At 36.6% G+C, this 16,827-nt stretch overlaps 1 protein-coding gene across 27 annotated transcripts in view; it reads left to right on the forward strand.

Annotated features, from left to right (window-relative positions):
• The window catches only part of ttn.2 (titin, tandem duplicate 2), a 163,328-nt gene that overhangs the window by 58,792 nt on the left and 87,709 nt on the right, over nucleotides 1-16,827 (forward strand). For 14 of the 27 annotated variants that reach the window (XM_058786692.1, XM_058786699.1, XM_058786697.1 and 11 more), the window contains 31 exons: nucleotides 116-226; nucleotides 573-665; nucleotides 1,001-1,111; nucleotides 1,458-1,559; nucleotides 1,873-3,189; nucleotides 3,444-3,542; nucleotides 4,061-4,354; nucleotides 4,555-5,661; nucleotides 5,950-6,039; nucleotides 6,279-6,359; nucleotides 6,870-6,944; nucleotides 7,040-7,117; nucleotides 7,612-7,656; nucleotides 7,974-9,608; nucleotides 10,085-10,129; nucleotides 10,294-10,692; nucleotides 10,814-11,083; nucleotides 11,174-11,449; nucleotides 11,538-11,677; nucleotides 11,775-11,901; nucleotides 12,011-12,277; nucleotides 12,388-12,654; nucleotides 12,834-13,097; nucleotides 13,258-13,397; nucleotides 13,485-13,611; nucleotides 14,035-14,301; nucleotides 14,407-14,673; nucleotides 14,787-15,053; nucleotides 15,185-15,324; nucleotides 15,454-15,580; nucleotides 16,312-16,454. In XM_058786692.1, the coding sequence (XP_058642675.1) occupies nucleotides 116-226; nucleotides 573-665; nucleotides 1,001-1,111; nucleotides 1,458-1,559; nucleotides 1,873-3,189; nucleotides 3,444-3,542; nucleotides 4,061-4,354; nucleotides 4,555-5,661; nucleotides 5,950-6,039; nucleotides 6,279-6,359; nucleotides 6,870-6,944; nucleotides 7,040-7,117; nucleotides 7,612-7,656; nucleotides 7,974-9,608; nucleotides 10,085-10,129; nucleotides 10,294-10,692; nucleotides 10,814-11,083; nucleotides 11,174-11,449; nucleotides 11,538-11,677; nucleotides 11,775-11,901; nucleotides 12,011-12,277; nucleotides 12,388-12,654; nucleotides 12,834-13,097; nucleotides 13,258-13,397; nucleotides 13,485-13,611; nucleotides 14,035-14,301; nucleotides 14,407-14,673; nucleotides 14,787-15,053; nucleotides 15,185-15,324; nucleotides 15,454-15,580; nucleotides 16,312-16,454 (8,771 nt within the window). The remainder of the gene's footprint in view (nucleotides 1-115; nucleotides 227-572; nucleotides 666-1,000; nucleotides 1,112-1,457; nucleotides 1,560-1,872; nucleotides 3,190-3,443; nucleotides 3,543-4,060; nucleotides 4,355-4,554; nucleotides 5,662-5,949; nucleotides 6,040-6,278; nucleotides 6,360-6,869; nucleotides 6,945-7,039; nucleotides 7,118-7,611; nucleotides 7,657-7,973; nucleotides 9,609-10,084; nucleotides 10,130-10,293; nucleotides 10,693-10,813; nucleotides 11,084-11,173; nucleotides 11,450-11,537; nucleotides 11,678-11,774; nucleotides 11,902-12,010; nucleotides 12,278-12,387; nucleotides 12,655-12,833; nucleotides 13,098-13,257; nucleotides 13,398-13,484; nucleotides 13,612-14,034; nucleotides 14,302-14,406; nucleotides 14,674-14,786; nucleotides 15,054-15,184; nucleotides 15,325-15,453; nucleotides 15,581-16,311; nucleotides 16,455-16,827) is intronic. The other 13 variants (XM_058786713.1, XM_058786718.1, XM_058786693.1 and 10 more) reach the window with 12 other exon arrangements.

Genomic DNA, 16,827 nt, shown 5'->3' on the forward strand with positions numbered 1-16,827 from the left:
TGATGTGCAGTTGTCCAGCTTCCATTAAGAAGCGTGTTATATGTGATACTGTTTGTTCTTTCATGTGTGCCAATGAAAATAATTATTTAAACCATACAATGCATGTTCTTTAAAGTTATTGTGGAGGAAAAGAAACCAAAACCACCAGTTCAAGAACCACCAAAGAAAGTGCCAGCTAAACCTGATGAAGCCATTCCAGTTCCAGTGGAAGAACCTCCAAAGAAAGGTATAGGCTCACCTTTTGTAGGTAGGGCTGTTTTCTGTTATATGTGTGTTTCTTTTTTAACTAGCCACATTCATATGAGGAACACATGGCTTTTATGTTAATGTCTTTGTTCTGCATTATTACAGTTTTTTTGTTGTTGATGTATACTCATTATGTTTACTATGTACTGTTCATTGTTTGTTTTATATTGTGTGGGTTTCTTGTCTACAAGCTTTTTATATACCTCTCTCAGTTGTTGTAATTGTCCAGCTTCCATTAGGAAGCATGTTTTATGAGACATTGTGTGTTCTTTGACATGTGTTTATGAAAATGAATCTTTAAACCATGCAATGCATGCCCTTTAAAGTTCTTGTGGAGGAAAAGAAGCCAGAACCCCCAAAGAAATTGCCAGCTAAACCTGAAGCCATTGCAGTTCCAGTGGAAGAACCTCCAAAGAAAGGTATAGATTCACATTTTGAATGTAGGGCTGTTTTCTGTTGTATGTTTTCTTTTTAAACTAGCCGCACTCTTATTAGGAACACATGAATATACATTGACTTTTATGTTAATGTCTTTGTCCTGCAGTATTATTGTTTTTTTGTTGTTGTACACTTATTGTTATGTAATGTTGTGTGTGCTTTATATTGTGTGGGCTTCTTGCCTACAAGTTTTCATATACCTGTCTTTGTTGTGCAATTGTTCAGCTTCCATTATGAAGCATTTCATATGTGATATTGTGTGTTCTTTCAAGTGTGCAAATGATTCTTTAAACCATACAATGCATGTTCTTTAAAGTTCTTGTGGAAGAAAAGAAACCAAAACCACCAGTTCAAGAACCACCAAAGAAAGTGCCAGCTAAACCTGATGAAGCAATTAAAGTTCCAGAGGCAGAACCTCCAAAGAAAGGTATAAACTCACTTTTTGTATAGGACTAATTTCTGTTATATGTGTGTTTCTTTATTAACTTGCCACCCTCTTCTGAGGAACACATGACCTTACTGTGGCTTTTGTTAATGTTATTGTCCATGTCCTGCAATATTATTGGGTTTGAGTGTATCTCTTTATTGGGTACTGTTCATTGTTTATGCTTTTGTTATGTGGGTTTCTTAAGGACTTTTCATATACCCATTTTTGTTGTTGAAATTGTCCAGCTTCCATTAGGAAGTGTATTGTATGTGACAATGTGTGTTTTTGATGTGTGCTTAATGTGTGAAAATGAATCTTTAAACAATACAATGCATGTTCTTTAAAGTTCTTGTGGAAGATAAGAAACCAAAACCAACAATTCAAGAACCACCAAAGAAACTCCCCTCTAAACCTGAGCAAGCGACAGTGGAACAACTTCCAAAGAAAGGTACAGACATATACTAGGTATTTGTATGTAAGGCTGTTTTCTGTTGTATGTTTGTTTCTTTATTAACTAGCCGCACTCTTATGAGGAAGACATGACTTACAGTGGATTTTGTTTGTTATTGTCTTTGTCCTGCAATATTATTGGGATTGAGTGTATTCTTATTGGTAGCTTCTACCAAATCTTTTACATCTTATGTCTTGATTTCTTATGTATCTTAAGTCTTGTATATTTAAATAATCTTTCACTCATCTTGTCTCACTCTTAAAACAGTGCGATTTGAAGCATTGTTCTTAACTTTAATATTCTTTCTAAGTGCAAGAACCTTCCAAGAAGCCAGAGGCCCCTCCGTTATTGGCTACACAGAGAGAAGACTTGACTCAGGAAATAGGTTATAAGAAACCAGATGCTACTGTTCACAAATTAGAAGATAAAGAGGACAAAGTGCCTCAGAAGCGAGAGACTGCTGCTGGTCTCAAAAAAGAAGAAATTATAGACAAACTTCCTACAAAAGAGACTGTTCCTATCCCTAAAAGGCAGGAAAAGAAAGAGGTCCCCCTTCCTCCTAAAAAGGATGAAGTTGTACCTCAAAAGAAAGAGGTTCCTCTTCCTGCTAAACAGGATGAGGAAATATTACCTAAAAAGAAAGATGTTCCTCCTCCTCCTAAAATGAATGAAGTTGTACCTCAAAAGAAAGAGGTTCCTCTTCCTGCTAAACAGGATGAGGAAATACTACCTAAACAGAAAGATGTTCCTCCTCCTAAAAAGGATGAAGTTGTACCCCAAAAGAAAGAGGTTCCTCTTCCTTCTAAAAAGGATGAGGAAATGTTACCTAAAAAGAAAGATGTTACTCCTCCTCCTCCTAAAAAGGATGAAGTTGTAACTCAAAAGAAAGAAGTTCCTCTTCCTGCTAAAAAGGATGAGAAAATTGAACCTAAAAAGAAAGAGGTTCATCTTGTTCCTAAAAAGGATGAGGCAATTGAACCTAAAAAGAAAGAGGTTCCTCTTCCTCTTAAAAAGGATGAGGCAATTGAACCTAAAAAGAAAGAGGTTCCTCTTCCTCTTAAAAAGGATGAGGCAATTGAACCTAAAAAGAAAGAGGTTCCTCTTCCTCTTAAAAAGGATGAGGCAATTGAACCTAAAAAGAAAGAGGTTCATCTTGTTCCTAAAAAGGATGAGGCAATTGAACCTAAAAAGAAAGAGGTTCCTCTTCCTTCTAAAAAGGATGAAGTTGTTCTTCAAAAGAAAGAGGTTTCTCTTGCTCCTAAAAAGGATGAAATTGTACCTCAAAAGAAAGAGATACAAATTTCAGAGAAGAAAGAAGAAAAAGAAATTTTCTTTGTGGAAGAGATTACACGTCTACAGAAGGAAGTAATGACTCCCGTGCAAATTGTAGAGATGAAAGAAGAAAGAGAAGAAATTTTCTTCAGAGAAGAAATTGCACATCTACAGAGGGAAGTATCCCTTAAATCAAAACTGGAAGAGAAAGAAGATATTTTGCCTAAAAAGAAGGAAGTAGTTGCTCTCACTAAAAAAGAAGAGGTCATAATGCCTCAAAAGAAAGAAGTTCCTCTTCCTGCTAAAAAGGATGAAGAAATTGTACCCCAAAAGAAAGAGGTGACCCCTACAAAAGGTACAATGATCTCAGACAACATCTGATTGTCTTTTCTTAATTTTCTTACTCTTTGCCTTCCTGTCTTAGAACTTCTTTTTATTTTATTGAACTAATTTCTTTATATTTGTGTAGTCCCATATGTTTGTCACTTGTCTCTTGTCCTGCTCTAGTTAGTTCTTATTCTTCTTCTTCTTCATTAACCTCTTACCACTCGCTAGAGTGATATCTTGATCTTATAGATGTGAATCTTACATATTTCATACTCTCTTAAGTTGCTTTGGATTCAGCCCAGACAAAATCTACAACAGAAGAGTTGCAAAGAAAGCAGGATACAGTTCTTTTTCTACCAAAGAAATATGAGAAGACTGAAGGTACATAAGTCAATCATCATTGCAGTCTTTGTAATCTTTTTTCTCTTGAACATCTTCTTTATCTTCGTATTCTGCTACGTTGTTCTGTTAAGTACAGCAATCTTTAATGTCTTTCAAGTGAGTGAAACCAAACCCCAAAAGGTTCAAACTGTGCAAACATCACAAATCACTTAGGGTTTAGAGAGGTCACACCCTGTGAAAAGTGCAGTTTATGAAATCACTATGAGAGAATTTGTGTAATTTTTTATAGAACGCAATTGCTCTTAAACTGAATCTTTCTTAAAAAGAAGAAACTCAGAGTTGTTTCAAAGCCTGAGACATTATTCATTTCTCCATATCCACCTCTTACTTCAATTATTTCTCTGAAGAAATCCACATGCAATTCAGACTGTTTAGTATTAAGTGTACTTCTTTGGTATATTTAGATTTATGATTCATCTCTCTTACAAAAGAATTGTCTCTCTATTGTCTATCAATCTCTTGGTTCCACTGTTGGGTACAAATTCTTCGCATCCAAGATCTTCAAGAATCGACTTCTGTCCGGAGAAAGGATGAAGACACACCATCAGACAGTCAGAAAATTGCAATGAAGTCACTTCTTTTGGAAGAAACCTCAAAAGGGGACATCTCTCATCAGAAAGCTGTATCACAAACAGAAATACTGTTTGACAGAAAACATAGCAAAGAAATTGACAGTTTACAAATTTCAAAACTGGGGGATTCTTCAAAAGAAAGTATATTGTCTTCAGAGGAATTTAGAATGAGTGAAACATTTCCTGGTGATGAACCAGCTAGAGCACTTGAAATAACAGGTAAGATAAAAAAAATTATATACAGTGCTTCAATTATGATTGTAAAATTGTGGCTATATGGTCACTGAGAGTTTTAGGGGTTTTGTACCTTTTATACTCTCTGTAATCAGTTAACTCCAATTTCAAAATCATGAAACAAACAAACAAACAAACAAAAAATTGGTTTCAAAGATTAATTCTTCCACATTCTCCTTTTACAGAAGCTATTTTTAAACAACATTCTTTTGAAGTGCAAGAATCTTCCAAGAAGCCAGAGGTTGTTCTGTTATTGGCTACAGAGAAAGGGGATTTAAGTGAGGACATGGGTCATAAGAAACTAGTTTCTGCAGATAGTAAATTAAAGGATAGAGAAGACAAAGTACCTCAAAAGAAAGAGACTGATGCTGGTCCTAAAAAAGAGATTGTTGCTACCCCTAAAAAGAAGGAAATTGTGCCCCAAAAGGATGAAATTGTACTTCAGATAGAAAAGTTCACTGTTTCTGCTAAAAAAGATGAGGTTCCTATTCCTCTCAGAACAAAAGAAGAATTAGTGGTCCAAAAGAAAGAGGTTTCTCTTCCTGCTAAACAGGATGAGGAAATGTTACCTAAAAAGAAAGATGTTCCTCCCAGAAAAGATGAGGAATTTGTATTTGAAAAGAAAAAGATTCTTCTTCCTCCCAGAAAGGATGAAGAAATATTGTCTAAAAATAAAGATGTTTCTCTTCCCTATAAAAAGGAAGAAATTGTGTCTGAAAACAAAGAAGTTTGTCTTCTTCCCAGAAAAGATGAGGAATTTGTACTTAAAAAGAAAGAGGTTCCTCTTCTTTCTAAAAAGAATGAAGAAAATTTATCTCAAAAGAAAGAGGCTGCTCTTCCTCCTAAAAAGGTTGAGGACACAGTAACTCAGAATGAAGACCTATCTCCCACACCCACAGCAGAAGTAGTAGTTCCACTGAAAAGGAAGCAGACTGTTAGTGCTTCTAAAACAGAAGAAACTGCGCCTCAGAGGAAAGAGATAACCCATCCACTAATTTTGAAGGAGAAAGAGGAAAGTACACTTAAAAGAAAAGAGGTTGCTCACTCTCTTGATAGGGAAGAAATTCTACACAAGAAGGAAGTGTCCTACATAATTAAGCTGGAAGAGAAGGAAGACAATCTGCCAAAGCAGGAGGTTGTTACAATTCCAAAAACAGAGGAACTTGTGCACCAAAAGAAAAAGGTCATTTCTGAGCATAAACCACAGGGGAAAGGTGAGGAAGAGGTCATTCTTCCATCTAAAAAGCTTGAAGAGAATGTTCCTCAAAAGAAAGAGGTGACCCCTACAAAAGGTATAATGACATCAAACAACATCTATTTGTCTTATTCTAAAACTTTTAGAATTTCGCACTAAACTCTTTTAGTGCGGAAAAAAATCAGGACAAATTTTTTCGGACTAACCTCTTCTTTGTCTTGAAGTCATAAATAATGTTTCAACCCCTGATTTTTAAGTGTGCGTGTTTGTCATTTTCTCTGTTTTGTGTGTAGAAATATTTTGTATTATGTTTGTTGAGTCTAATGGTAAAATGACAAAAATCTGATTTGAGGTTATAATGTTCAATTCTATTTGTGATGTAAAGTAGCAGAACCAGAGAAGAAACCATCTCCAGAAAAGATACCATCTCCAGAGAAGACACCTGTTTCTGTGAAAGAAGTCGCAGCCCCAAAAGGTACAGAGTGCTGTGGGGATTCTTCAACAAACTCTTTTATGTCATACTAAATTTTACGTTTCAGTTTGTCATATTATGGTGGTCTCTTCTTGTTGTTTGTCAAACCTTTTATGTCTCTTATGTCTTATATTGTTATATTTCATATTTTGTTGTCAAAGTTTTATTTGTTCATTGTAGCTTCATACTGTAAATTCATGATTTCTGTCATAATAACACCTTCAAATTTTGAAATTTTACAGTTGAAAAGAAACCATCTTCAGAGCCTGAAAGAAAGAAAGAACCTTTGCCAAAGCTTCAGGCAAAGACAATTTCCCCAGAAGGTACTTTTTTGCTTGATATGTTTTGTCTAACAACAATACTTGTTTCTTTAGCACATCCTAACCTCAATAGAGGGCCTTAACACACTGTACATTTGCTGTCCTGTTTTTATGTTGTTCTGTATCATTTGTGTGTTATGTGTTATGTGTCATTGTAACAAAATAGTCTTAATGATAAAAGGTTCATGCTTAGTGAACCACTCTTATTTAGAAAACTTTATTAGTCTTTAATTTTGTCACAATGTTGTGTTGTTGGGCCTCTTAGAGGGTCTAAAACATGTTCTGTCAAGTCTAAGTGTAAGAATGCATGTCGTTCTTGTTGTTTGCATGAGTGAATTCTTAATATTCTCAAATTTCCACAGCAAATATCTTCATATTTTGTGTGTGTCTTCATATATCTGTGTGTCTGTCTCTTAACCTCGAGAGAGGTTTAAAAGATTCTATTCTTTCATTACATTGTGTTGTCTTCAATATCTTTCAACTTGAATTAATGTCAAAAAACACTATTTTAAGTTAAAGAGATCGATAAGAAAGCTGAAGATAAACTCATCCCTAAGCCCAAGGAAGAGAAGATAATTCCAACAAAAGGTATTATGGTAACCACAAGTCTGCATCCATGTACTGTGCTAAAAAGGAATTTCTAGTTTAGAAATCTCATCATGTCTTTGAAATTTCTTTTGAAGTACCTACACCTAAAGAACCAGAGAAACTAAAGCCTGCTCCAAAGGAAGAACCAATACCAATTGTCCAACCAGTGGAAGGTACTGAAACTGAAACTCTTCTTCATAAAGAATATACTCCCACTGTTTATAAAATATATTTGGGTAATTATCTTTATTGAAAACAATTGTTGTTAATAACAGGTAGGTCATAATCTTATTCTTAATGTATTTTCTTCATCTTTTTTCATATATTTTTTCTTAATTTCAGTAAGATGTGTGGTAATGTCTGTCATGTTGTGTCTTGTATGTGCTTCTGGTATGTGTAAGCTATTAAGTGATCCTCACAGTATCCCCATTCCACTTAATGAAATGTCTTCTTTATCTCTCAGCAGTTTAACTCACAAACAGTTACTCACAAAAGAGCATAAGATACTATGTGTACCAAAACAGATTCACGTTTCGAATACAAAATGCCCCCAAAGCTTTTTCTGAACATTTCCAGTATTTAATGCTGACACGTTTCTTTGCACTGCATAAGAAAATATTGTTATTGTGACTTGTTTTAACTTTTTGTGGCGACTTTTCTAAATCAGATGGTGAAAAGGGACCAGTTTCTGCACCTGCTCCAGGAAAGAAAGGTAAGAAAATGTAAAAATGACATTATTAAAACTTAAAATCTTTTCTCACAGAGCATTTTCAAATGATATGTTCTCTTCAGTTGTATTTGTGATAGTTTTTTGGAATTGAATTTTGTTATGTGTATTGAAATGTTTTATGTTGTCAGTACCATCTTTGTCAGTTTGTCTGTTATTTATTGTGTCCTATAGTCTTTTATGTTTTGTCTTGTTATAGTTTGTTGTACTGCCAAAAGTATGTCAGTGTGTTAAATGTGATGTGTTTATAGTTGTTTTATGTACTGTTTACTTTATAATGGCATACATTTCCAAATCTAAAGGAAAAGTTCTTAAATTGAAGCAAGAAGAGGGAAGATTTGAAATTCCCACCTTAAAGAGAGCTACAAGAGTGTCCAAAGACAAAGAAGAAGATCAGGAAAAGGTAAAACTGAAGAAATTGCTCAAACCACAAGAGGAGGAATATAAGGAAGCTCCAAAAGTGTATGCTGAGGCTCACGCTGAAGTTATGATAACTGAAAGTTATGAGGCAGAAATGCATTTTGAGACTTATGAAGTGACCAAGAGAGTTGAGAAAATTCAACCTGAGGTAGACAAAAAGATGCCTGCGGAATCTGAACAAGCACCACCTCAGATAAAACCAGAAACTGAATTAGAAGAAAAAGCAAAAAAGACACCAATTGTAAAGGTTCCAAAGAAAGATACACCAGAGGAGCCTGGCTTAGCACTGAAAAAGGTTAAAAAGTTACCAGTAGACACGAAAGAACAAGAATCTGTCAAATTAAAACCTTTTGAGAAACCTGTAAAACCGCCAAGTGAAGCTGAAAAAGACGCCAAAAAAGAAGAGAAAGGAAGAGAACCTATAACTTTTGACAGAAGTAGGGAACCAGTTACCTTTCAGAAAGGAGTCCAACCTGAAAAGGATGAGAAGCCAAAAGAACCTGATGTCCTCACAAAAAAAGAAGAGCCCCCTGTTCCTGACAAAAAGGTGCCAGATGAAGTTGCTGTTAAACCTGTAACCAGACCTCCCAAAAAGGAAACACCTACAGAGCCTAAAGAGAAATTAATTAAAGGTAAAGGTAAAATTCCACCTAAAGATCAGGAGCCTGAGGTGGTTCAACTAAAACCAATTTCGAAGAAACCTTCAGCTGGATCACCAAAAGAAAAGGAGGTTCCAGAGCCAAAAGAACGAAAACCAATTGAGTTGTCACCACTTACTAGGCCACCAAAAGATGAAATTAAAACAGAACCAAGTATTCCACCAAAAAGAGTTGACAGTCAAGAAACTCCAGATAAAGGTAAAGAGGTTGAGAAGATACCGACTATTGTACCCGTAGAAGACAAAAAGGCACCACCCAAAAAGGTTACACCGGTAAAGAAGGAGATGACACCAAAGGAGAACGAGAAGAAGCCAATAGTCACCAAAAAGGGTATTTTGCCTAAAGAGGCTGAGGAGAAGGAAGACATAATTCTAAAACCAGTTGAGCGTCCAAAGAGTGGAGTAGACCCCGAAAAGATTCCTTCACCTAAGGTTGATAAACCAAAACCAACTGAACCAGTCTCTGTGGAGAGGAAGCCTAGTGAGGATTTGGCAAAGAAGCCTAAGAAAGTTTCACCCAAAGACTCAATTGAAGCTGTTATTTTAAAGAAAGTACCTCAGAAGATTTCACCTGAGGACAAATCTGAAGCAACTCCTCAGATCCCTGAAAAAGAGGAGATTCCAACCATAAAGGAGATGTCTCCTGGAGCTGTGGAGTTAAGAAAAGTATCAACTCAGTTTGAAGAGGAAGTATTTGAAGAAGAGGTTGAGGTTGAATTTGAAGCTGAATATGAAGATGAAGAAGAAGCGTGGGGATGGGAGGTTGCTTCTCGAGAGAGTTATGGCTCAGAAGGCTCTGAAGAAAGGTATTTGGAGGAAGGGGCACTTGAGACTCCTGGGATGCCAGGTGGTAGACGAGGTGAGAGGGTGGCTGTGAACTACACCAATGAATGCCTCATTTTCCGTGCTATGGAAACCAGCTCCCTATTGTTATTTCTTTCACCCCAGATAATTTCCATGTCTACATTCATGTCCATCCACATAAAACTGCTAAATCTTGTCTGCCTCCTTCTTCATCTTCTTCAATCTTCATTGTGGCATGTGTGTTGTATTTTAATGTCTTTTTATCTTGTTTGTTGTTTATCTGTGTGTCTTCATTGATCTATGAAATATAACCACTGGTGGTAAAAATGGTCATTGCATTGGGATCATAATTCGTCATCTAACTTCTCATTAATTGGCAGCATGATTCTATCATCATCATGACCCTTCATTCCCATGTTTTTTATTTACCCTTTGTTTCTAAGTGTTTCTTCAGTACTGGAGATTTTAATTTAACTTAAAATACATTTTCCATGTTCATGAATTGGAAATAATTTATTTTTGTTTGTTCAGAGGGAAAGCCTAAAGAGGAAGCTGGAAGAGGCAGAGGCTTAAAACGTATGTTTATTTATTAAATTATGTTTATGATCCCTCAGCCTTTTTAAGCTTTACTTTATACATTACTCATGACAGCTCAGCAAAACATGTATGCAAACCTGTATGTAATGTGCTTACTATGTGTAGAAGTATTAGTTCCATTTAAACCTCTTTTTGCATTACAGCAAGACAAACTCCATCTCCTGGTGATGCTGGAAGGGGTAGAGGGCTGAAGCCTGGTGCTGGTGGTGACAAACCTCCAGGAGATTCACCATTTGGTTTCCAGCTCAAAGCTGTCCCCTTGAAGTTTGTGAAGGAGCTCAAAGATATTGTGTTACAGGAGGCTGAGTCCATTGGCTCCTCTGCTGTATTTGAGTGCCAAATCTCTCCATCTACTGCCATCACCACCTGGATGAAAGATGGAAGCAATCTAAGGGAGAGTCCAAAGCACAAATTCACATCTGATGGCAAAGACCGCAAACTGCAAATCATTGATGTACAGCTTTCAGACACTGGGGAGTACACATGTGTTGCTAAGCTTGGCAACAAGGAGAAGACTTCAACAGCTAAACTTATTGTTGAAGGTAGTGCATTATGAGTAAAAACTGTGAATATATACGAGCTTAGTCTTATTCAAATATATATTCAAAAAAATACTACCCAATGTATTGAGATGTTCTTCTGTTTATTTTTTTCATCTGATAGAGTTACCAGTAAAGTTCACAAAGGATCTGGAGGAGGAAATGTCTGTGATTAAGGGACAGCCAATGTACTTAACCTGCGAGTTGAGCAAAGACAGGGATGTTGTCTGGAAGAAGGACGGAAAAGAGCTCAATCAAATTCCTGGCAAAATTCAAATCAATGTTATTGGATTGCAGCGCTCTGTGACAATTCAAGATGCAAATGACGATGATGCCGGTGTTTACATTTGCGAGTGCGAGAACATCAAGACACAAGCCAATGTCAAAGTCATTGGTATGCATATGGAAAACTTTATGGTTATTTATATTAGTTTTTAATAGTTCAATACCAAAACATAACAAAACAAAATATTTACCTTTGCAGAAATAATCAGAGATTGGTTAACGAAACCTTTGAGGGACCAGCATGTGAAACCAAAGGCTACTGCCACATTCAAGTGCGAACTGTACAAGGATACTCCTAACTGGAAGTGGTTCAAGGGAGATGAAGAAATTCCCACTGACCCTACAGATAAGACTGAGGTGAAAAAGGATGGAAAAGATATCATGCTTACAATCAAGAATGCTCAACCTGGTGATATTGGAGAATATGCCATTGAAGTTGAGGGCCGCAGATATGCAGCAAAACTCACTCTTGGAGGTGTGTTAATCTTATAATTTATTACCTTACTACAAATTTTTTTTTTTTGTATTCCCCTAAATACTCTTTTTGTCTTTCATAAATATAGAGCGTGAAGCTGAGATCTTGAAGCCTCTTGCAAGTATGGAGGTGGTTGAGAAAGAAGAGGCCAACTTTGATACTGAAATTTCAGAAGATGATGTGCCTGGAGAATGGAAACTTAGAGGGCAGGTTCTGACAAGATCACCGGTAAGATTGTATATCATTGAAAAAAGGCATTACTGTATATAGGCTGTTTTGCAAGAGTAATTGTTTATTTTTTATTTTTTTATTTTTTTGTCCCAAGACGTGTGATATCAGAGCTGAAGGAAATAAAAGATTCCTTACATTGAAAAATGTTCAACTTGACCAGGCTGGAGAAGTCTCTTACCAAGCTTTGAATGCCATCACTACTGCAATGTTAACGGTCAAAGGTATGTTGTTGATAAGCATAAAATGCATGTCGAAACAAGAAATGCAGTGTTTAAAAAATGAAGAGGGTGAAAATAACTATCTTGTGATGACTGTTATTCACACCCGTAGAAATTGAAATGGACTTCACAGTCCCATTAAAGGATGTTACTGTGCATGAAAAGAAACAGGCAAAGTTTGAGTGCACGATCACAAAAGATGTGCCTAAAGTCATGTGGTTGAGAGGATCTGATATTATAACACCAGACCAAAAATATGATATCATTGATGATGGAAAGAAACACATGTTGGTCATAAACCACTGTGAATTTGAGGATGAGGGAGAATATACTATTGAGGTGTTGGGTAAAACATCAACAGCCAAACTGACAGTTGAGGGTAAGTTTTCATTCAAGCTATGTTTCAGTCATCATGGGGTCTTCTCAAAATGTGTTTGTTCACGAAATCACTGAGCTAAAATGGTTTTGCAATGGATTAACAAATTATAGGTATGCGGCTGAAATTCATCTCACCAATAGAGGATCAAACTGTTAAGGAAGGTAAAACAGCTCGGTTTGAGCTTGAACTGTCCCATGACAATGTACCAGTGACATGGTACAAAAATGAAACAAAACTGCATCCGAGCAGAACTATACTTACACATGTTGATGGAAAGAAACATATATTAGAAATCAAGAATGTCACTCTAGATGATACTTGCCAAATAAAAGCAGAGGCTAAAGGATTATCGACAACAGCAAACCTGACGGTGCTAGGTAACTTTTTATATTTATTGTTATTATTATTTTGATGATAATGATGGTGATGGTGGTAAGAAAATTGGTCCTGAAATCTGTAATCTAGTGAACATCAGTTTGTTGGTATACAAGCTGTTTTATCTCACAAACTGTACATTATTGGTTCTCTAAACTTTATTTTGTAAATTTCAATATAGAGGGAGATGCCTACTTCACAGTTAAACTGCAAGATTACACTGCGGTTGAGAAAGATGAGGTCACTCTTGACTGTGAGCTCAGCAAAGATGTTCCTGTGAAGTGGTTCCACAATGAGACTGAAATTAAAGCCTCCAAGATGATTATCATGAAAGCTGAGGGCAACCGAAGAATCCTAAACATCAAGAAAGTTGAGGAGAAAGACAAAGGATTATATGCTTGTGACTGTGGAACAGACAAGACTTCGGCCAACTTGAACATTGAAGGTCAGTGATCAAGGTTATGTCCATGAAATGTAAATGTGCGTTTATTTGTTTTGTTTTGTTTTTGGCTCCAGATTGATCTACACACCTACATGAATTCTTTCAGCATTTACAGGTGTTACAGTTGTTTTAAAAAATTATAATTTTTTTTGATTAACTTCAGCTCGTGACATCAAAGTGGTGCGACCCATGTATGGTGTTGAGCTGTTCGATGGCGAGACAGCTCGTTTTGAGGTGGAAATTTCTGAAGATGATGTCCATGGCCAGTGGAAGCTACAAGGAGAAGTCCTCTCCCCATCACCTGTAAGGGCTACGAAAAATATTTGAAATGGTAACAAATGTAAAATTTGTGGGAATGGCATAACTGTATTTTTGTCTGTGTGGCAACAGGATGTTGAAATCATTGAGGATGGCGCTAAACACATCTTAACTTTATACAACTGCAAAGTGTCCCAGTCTGGAGAGGTTTCATTCCAGGGTGCCAATGCAAAATGTTCTGCCAATCTAAAAGTGAAAGGTACCTTATGCCTAAATTTTATGCAGCTACTGTGTGATTTTAGAGTGATTCATAAAACGTTTTTGGTGACTGACCACTTCCTCAGCTGAATAAAAGTGTGGAATAACTGACCCCTCACTTCTGGGGGAAACTGACTTAAAGCAATTAGACTCTATTTAAATTTAAAACCTATTTAAAATGTATTTATTTATTTAATGTTTAGTTTTTACCCCGTTGGAACTAACTAGATTGCTTCTTATGTAATATGAATGTCACTTAAGTTATTGAATAATTAGAATTATTTTATTTATTTAGATCATTTTATTTTTTTTTTAATTAATGCACAGAGCACAGTTTGAGAGCAACTGTTATAGATTATTGAATATTTTATGATATGTGGGTTGGTGGATTATTTAAAGGGATGTTCTTTATATATTTTTGCAGAGCTTCCCATTACATTTGTTACACCCCTGGCTGATGTGCATGTATATGAGAAGGATGAGGCCAGGTTTGAGTGTGAGATCTCAAGACAACCAAAGACCTTCCGTTGGTTGAAAGGATCTCAGGAGATTACAGCTGATGATAAATTTGAGATACTTCAGGAGGGCAAAAGACACATTCTGGTGGTCAGATCCGCTGCCTTTGAGGATGAGGCCAAGTATATGTTTGAGGCTGAGGACAAGAGAACATCTGCCAAACTTGTTATCCAGGGTAAGGGGGAGAAAATAAATACATTATTTTAAAAATATTTTTGTTTCATAAACTTTTAAATACAACTGCTGCCAGATTGAATCATGTGTTTGCATATTTCCCCAGGCATCCGTCTTGAGTTTGTCAGACCCATTAAAGATGTCACTGTTAAAGAGCGGGAGACTGCAGAATTCAGGATTGAACTCTCTCATGAAAAGGTTCAAGTTACCTGGTACAAGAATGATGTGCGTTTGCATCCAAGCAAAGTGGTGCACATGTCCGAGGATGGCAAGATCCATACTCTGTCCTTCAAAGAGGTGTCTATTGATGACACTTCACTAATTAAAGCTGAGGCCCTTGGCAAAACCTGTGAGGCAATGCTCACTGTACTTGGTAAGTGTTTAAATATTTTGTAGACACTCAAAGTATCATACAGATAAATATTGAATATTAAATTGTACCGATAAATATTGAATTAAAATTAAAATCCCCTTGTATTTAAACAGAGGGAGAACCTTACTTCACCACCAAGTTGCAGGACTACACTGCAGTTGAGAAGGATGAGGTTGTCTTGATATGCGAAGTGAGCAAATCATCTGCTCAGGTGAAATGGTTGAAAGACGGCAAGGAAATCACTCCCTCTAAGAACATCCTCATCAAGGCTGATGGAAAGAAACGTATCCTGACAGTGAAGAAGGCTGAGAAGGACAACATTGGTGAATATGTTTGTGACTGCAGCTCTGACAAAACAGCAGCCAAGCTTAACATTGAAGGTATGCATCTTTTCTTTTATGTAGATCTTGTTTGTTTTATTAATCCATATACAGTATAGATTAATAGATTAAAACTGATAAAATTATTATGAACTCCTATAACTTTGCATCTCCTCTCCTGTTCTTTGCAGAACGTGATATTAAGATTGTCCGTCCACTGTACAGTGTGGAGGTCACAGAGACAGAGACTGCTCGCTTTGAGACAGAAATCTCTGAGGAGGATGTTCATGGTAAATGGAAACTCAAAGGAGATGCCCTGCACCAGTCACCGGTAACTTACAGATGCTTTTCGAACATTTTAATGTTTATCAAATTAAAATACAATTTTTAAAAAATCTAAATTTTCCCTGTGCTGACTTGCTCTCATATTTTGATATCATATTTTCTTTTCATTTATTAGGACTGTGAAATTAAGGAGGAAGGCACCAAGCACATGCTTATCCTTTACAATGTTCGCATGGATATGGCTGGTGGTGTGGACTTCAGTGCTGCTAACGCTAAATCAAGGGCTCAACTCAGAGTTAAAGGTGAGAATGATGAATATGATGCTGCCTTGTATATTTTGGATAAGCCAGAGAAAGTGTATCTCTGAGAACATACCAGAAACATAGTATTGAGTAACAGGCAGGTGATATGTTGCTTTGAAACTAAAGGCAGTTAAATTAGTCAGTCGCTGCAGTTTATGATTGGCTCGTAAATTATACTGACAGATGCCATGTAGTGATAACAGGGTGTGAAAAGTATTTATTATGGCAGGGATTAATGTGTTAGAGATAGCTTTGGCATCCAATCAAAAAATTTTTGTTTAGCTTTTCAATATTCTTGCTTTAATATTTAACACTTAATGTAACATTCTCCTTTTCCTGGAAAATTCCAGCAGGTTGATTGACAGTAACAGATTTCCCAGCAGGGTGTCATTACAGGGGTGGGCTAGTGGCCAATCGGTAGTTGCGGTTATTTTAGAAGCCGCATGCCATATGTAAGAGAGTCTCTGTCAGTGATTGGCAGAGGCTTAACAGACCTACCTCCAAAAAAATTTTCTGACCTTATACATCTTAAGGAAACTCAATATGCAAATGAAGTAGGCCCCCAACGCAAGTCCCTGTCTTACTGAATCCCACTTGTCCTGGAGGCTTACTAGCTCCAGAGCAGTGGCCTGTTGTCAGCGGGAAAGCGCTATGTGGATTTGTAGTTAAAGGATTACCGGTGTCTCTTGGAACTTGGAGGTGACTAACAATGTCTTCTCCTGAATCCAAAGCACGAGTGATAGGCCTCTTGAGGCCTCTCAAGGATGTAACAGTGACAGCGGGAGAGACAGCAACCTTTGACTGCGAACTGTCTTATGAGGGCATACCTGTGGAATGGATCCTAGGGGGTACAAAGCTGGAACCAAGTGACAGAGTAAGTGTGCATGTTATCCTTTTTAAATTCAACAGTCATTTGTGGTTTCTGGAAAATTTGTAAACAATGAACTGTTGGTGTCACTATTTTGTATACACTAATTGAACTGTTGATTAATTTAGACGATTGATCTGACAATTTCATTGATACACTGCTAATGGAATAACAGTACAGGAAGATCAATTGTGGTAAACTGTTTTTAACATCATGTTTGGAATATTTAACAACTGCAAAACAACTATTTAGCTTTTCTCTACATATTGCATGATAGTTCTTTATATCTGTCAGCTTTCCTCATATAAGGACCTGGGGGATCAGGATACCAGCTGAGCATTTGATCCGGGTTTTGCGATAACACACAGGGCTATTCTGC

This window comes from Onychostoma macrolepis, chromosome 09 (assembly GCF_012432095.1).
Source record: "Onychostoma macrolepis isolate SWU-2019 chromosome 09, ASM1243209v1, whole genome shotgun sequence".
NCBI classification, from domain to species: Eukaryota; Metazoa; Chordata; class Actinopteri; order Cypriniformes; family Cyprinidae; genus Onychostoma; species Onychostoma macrolepis.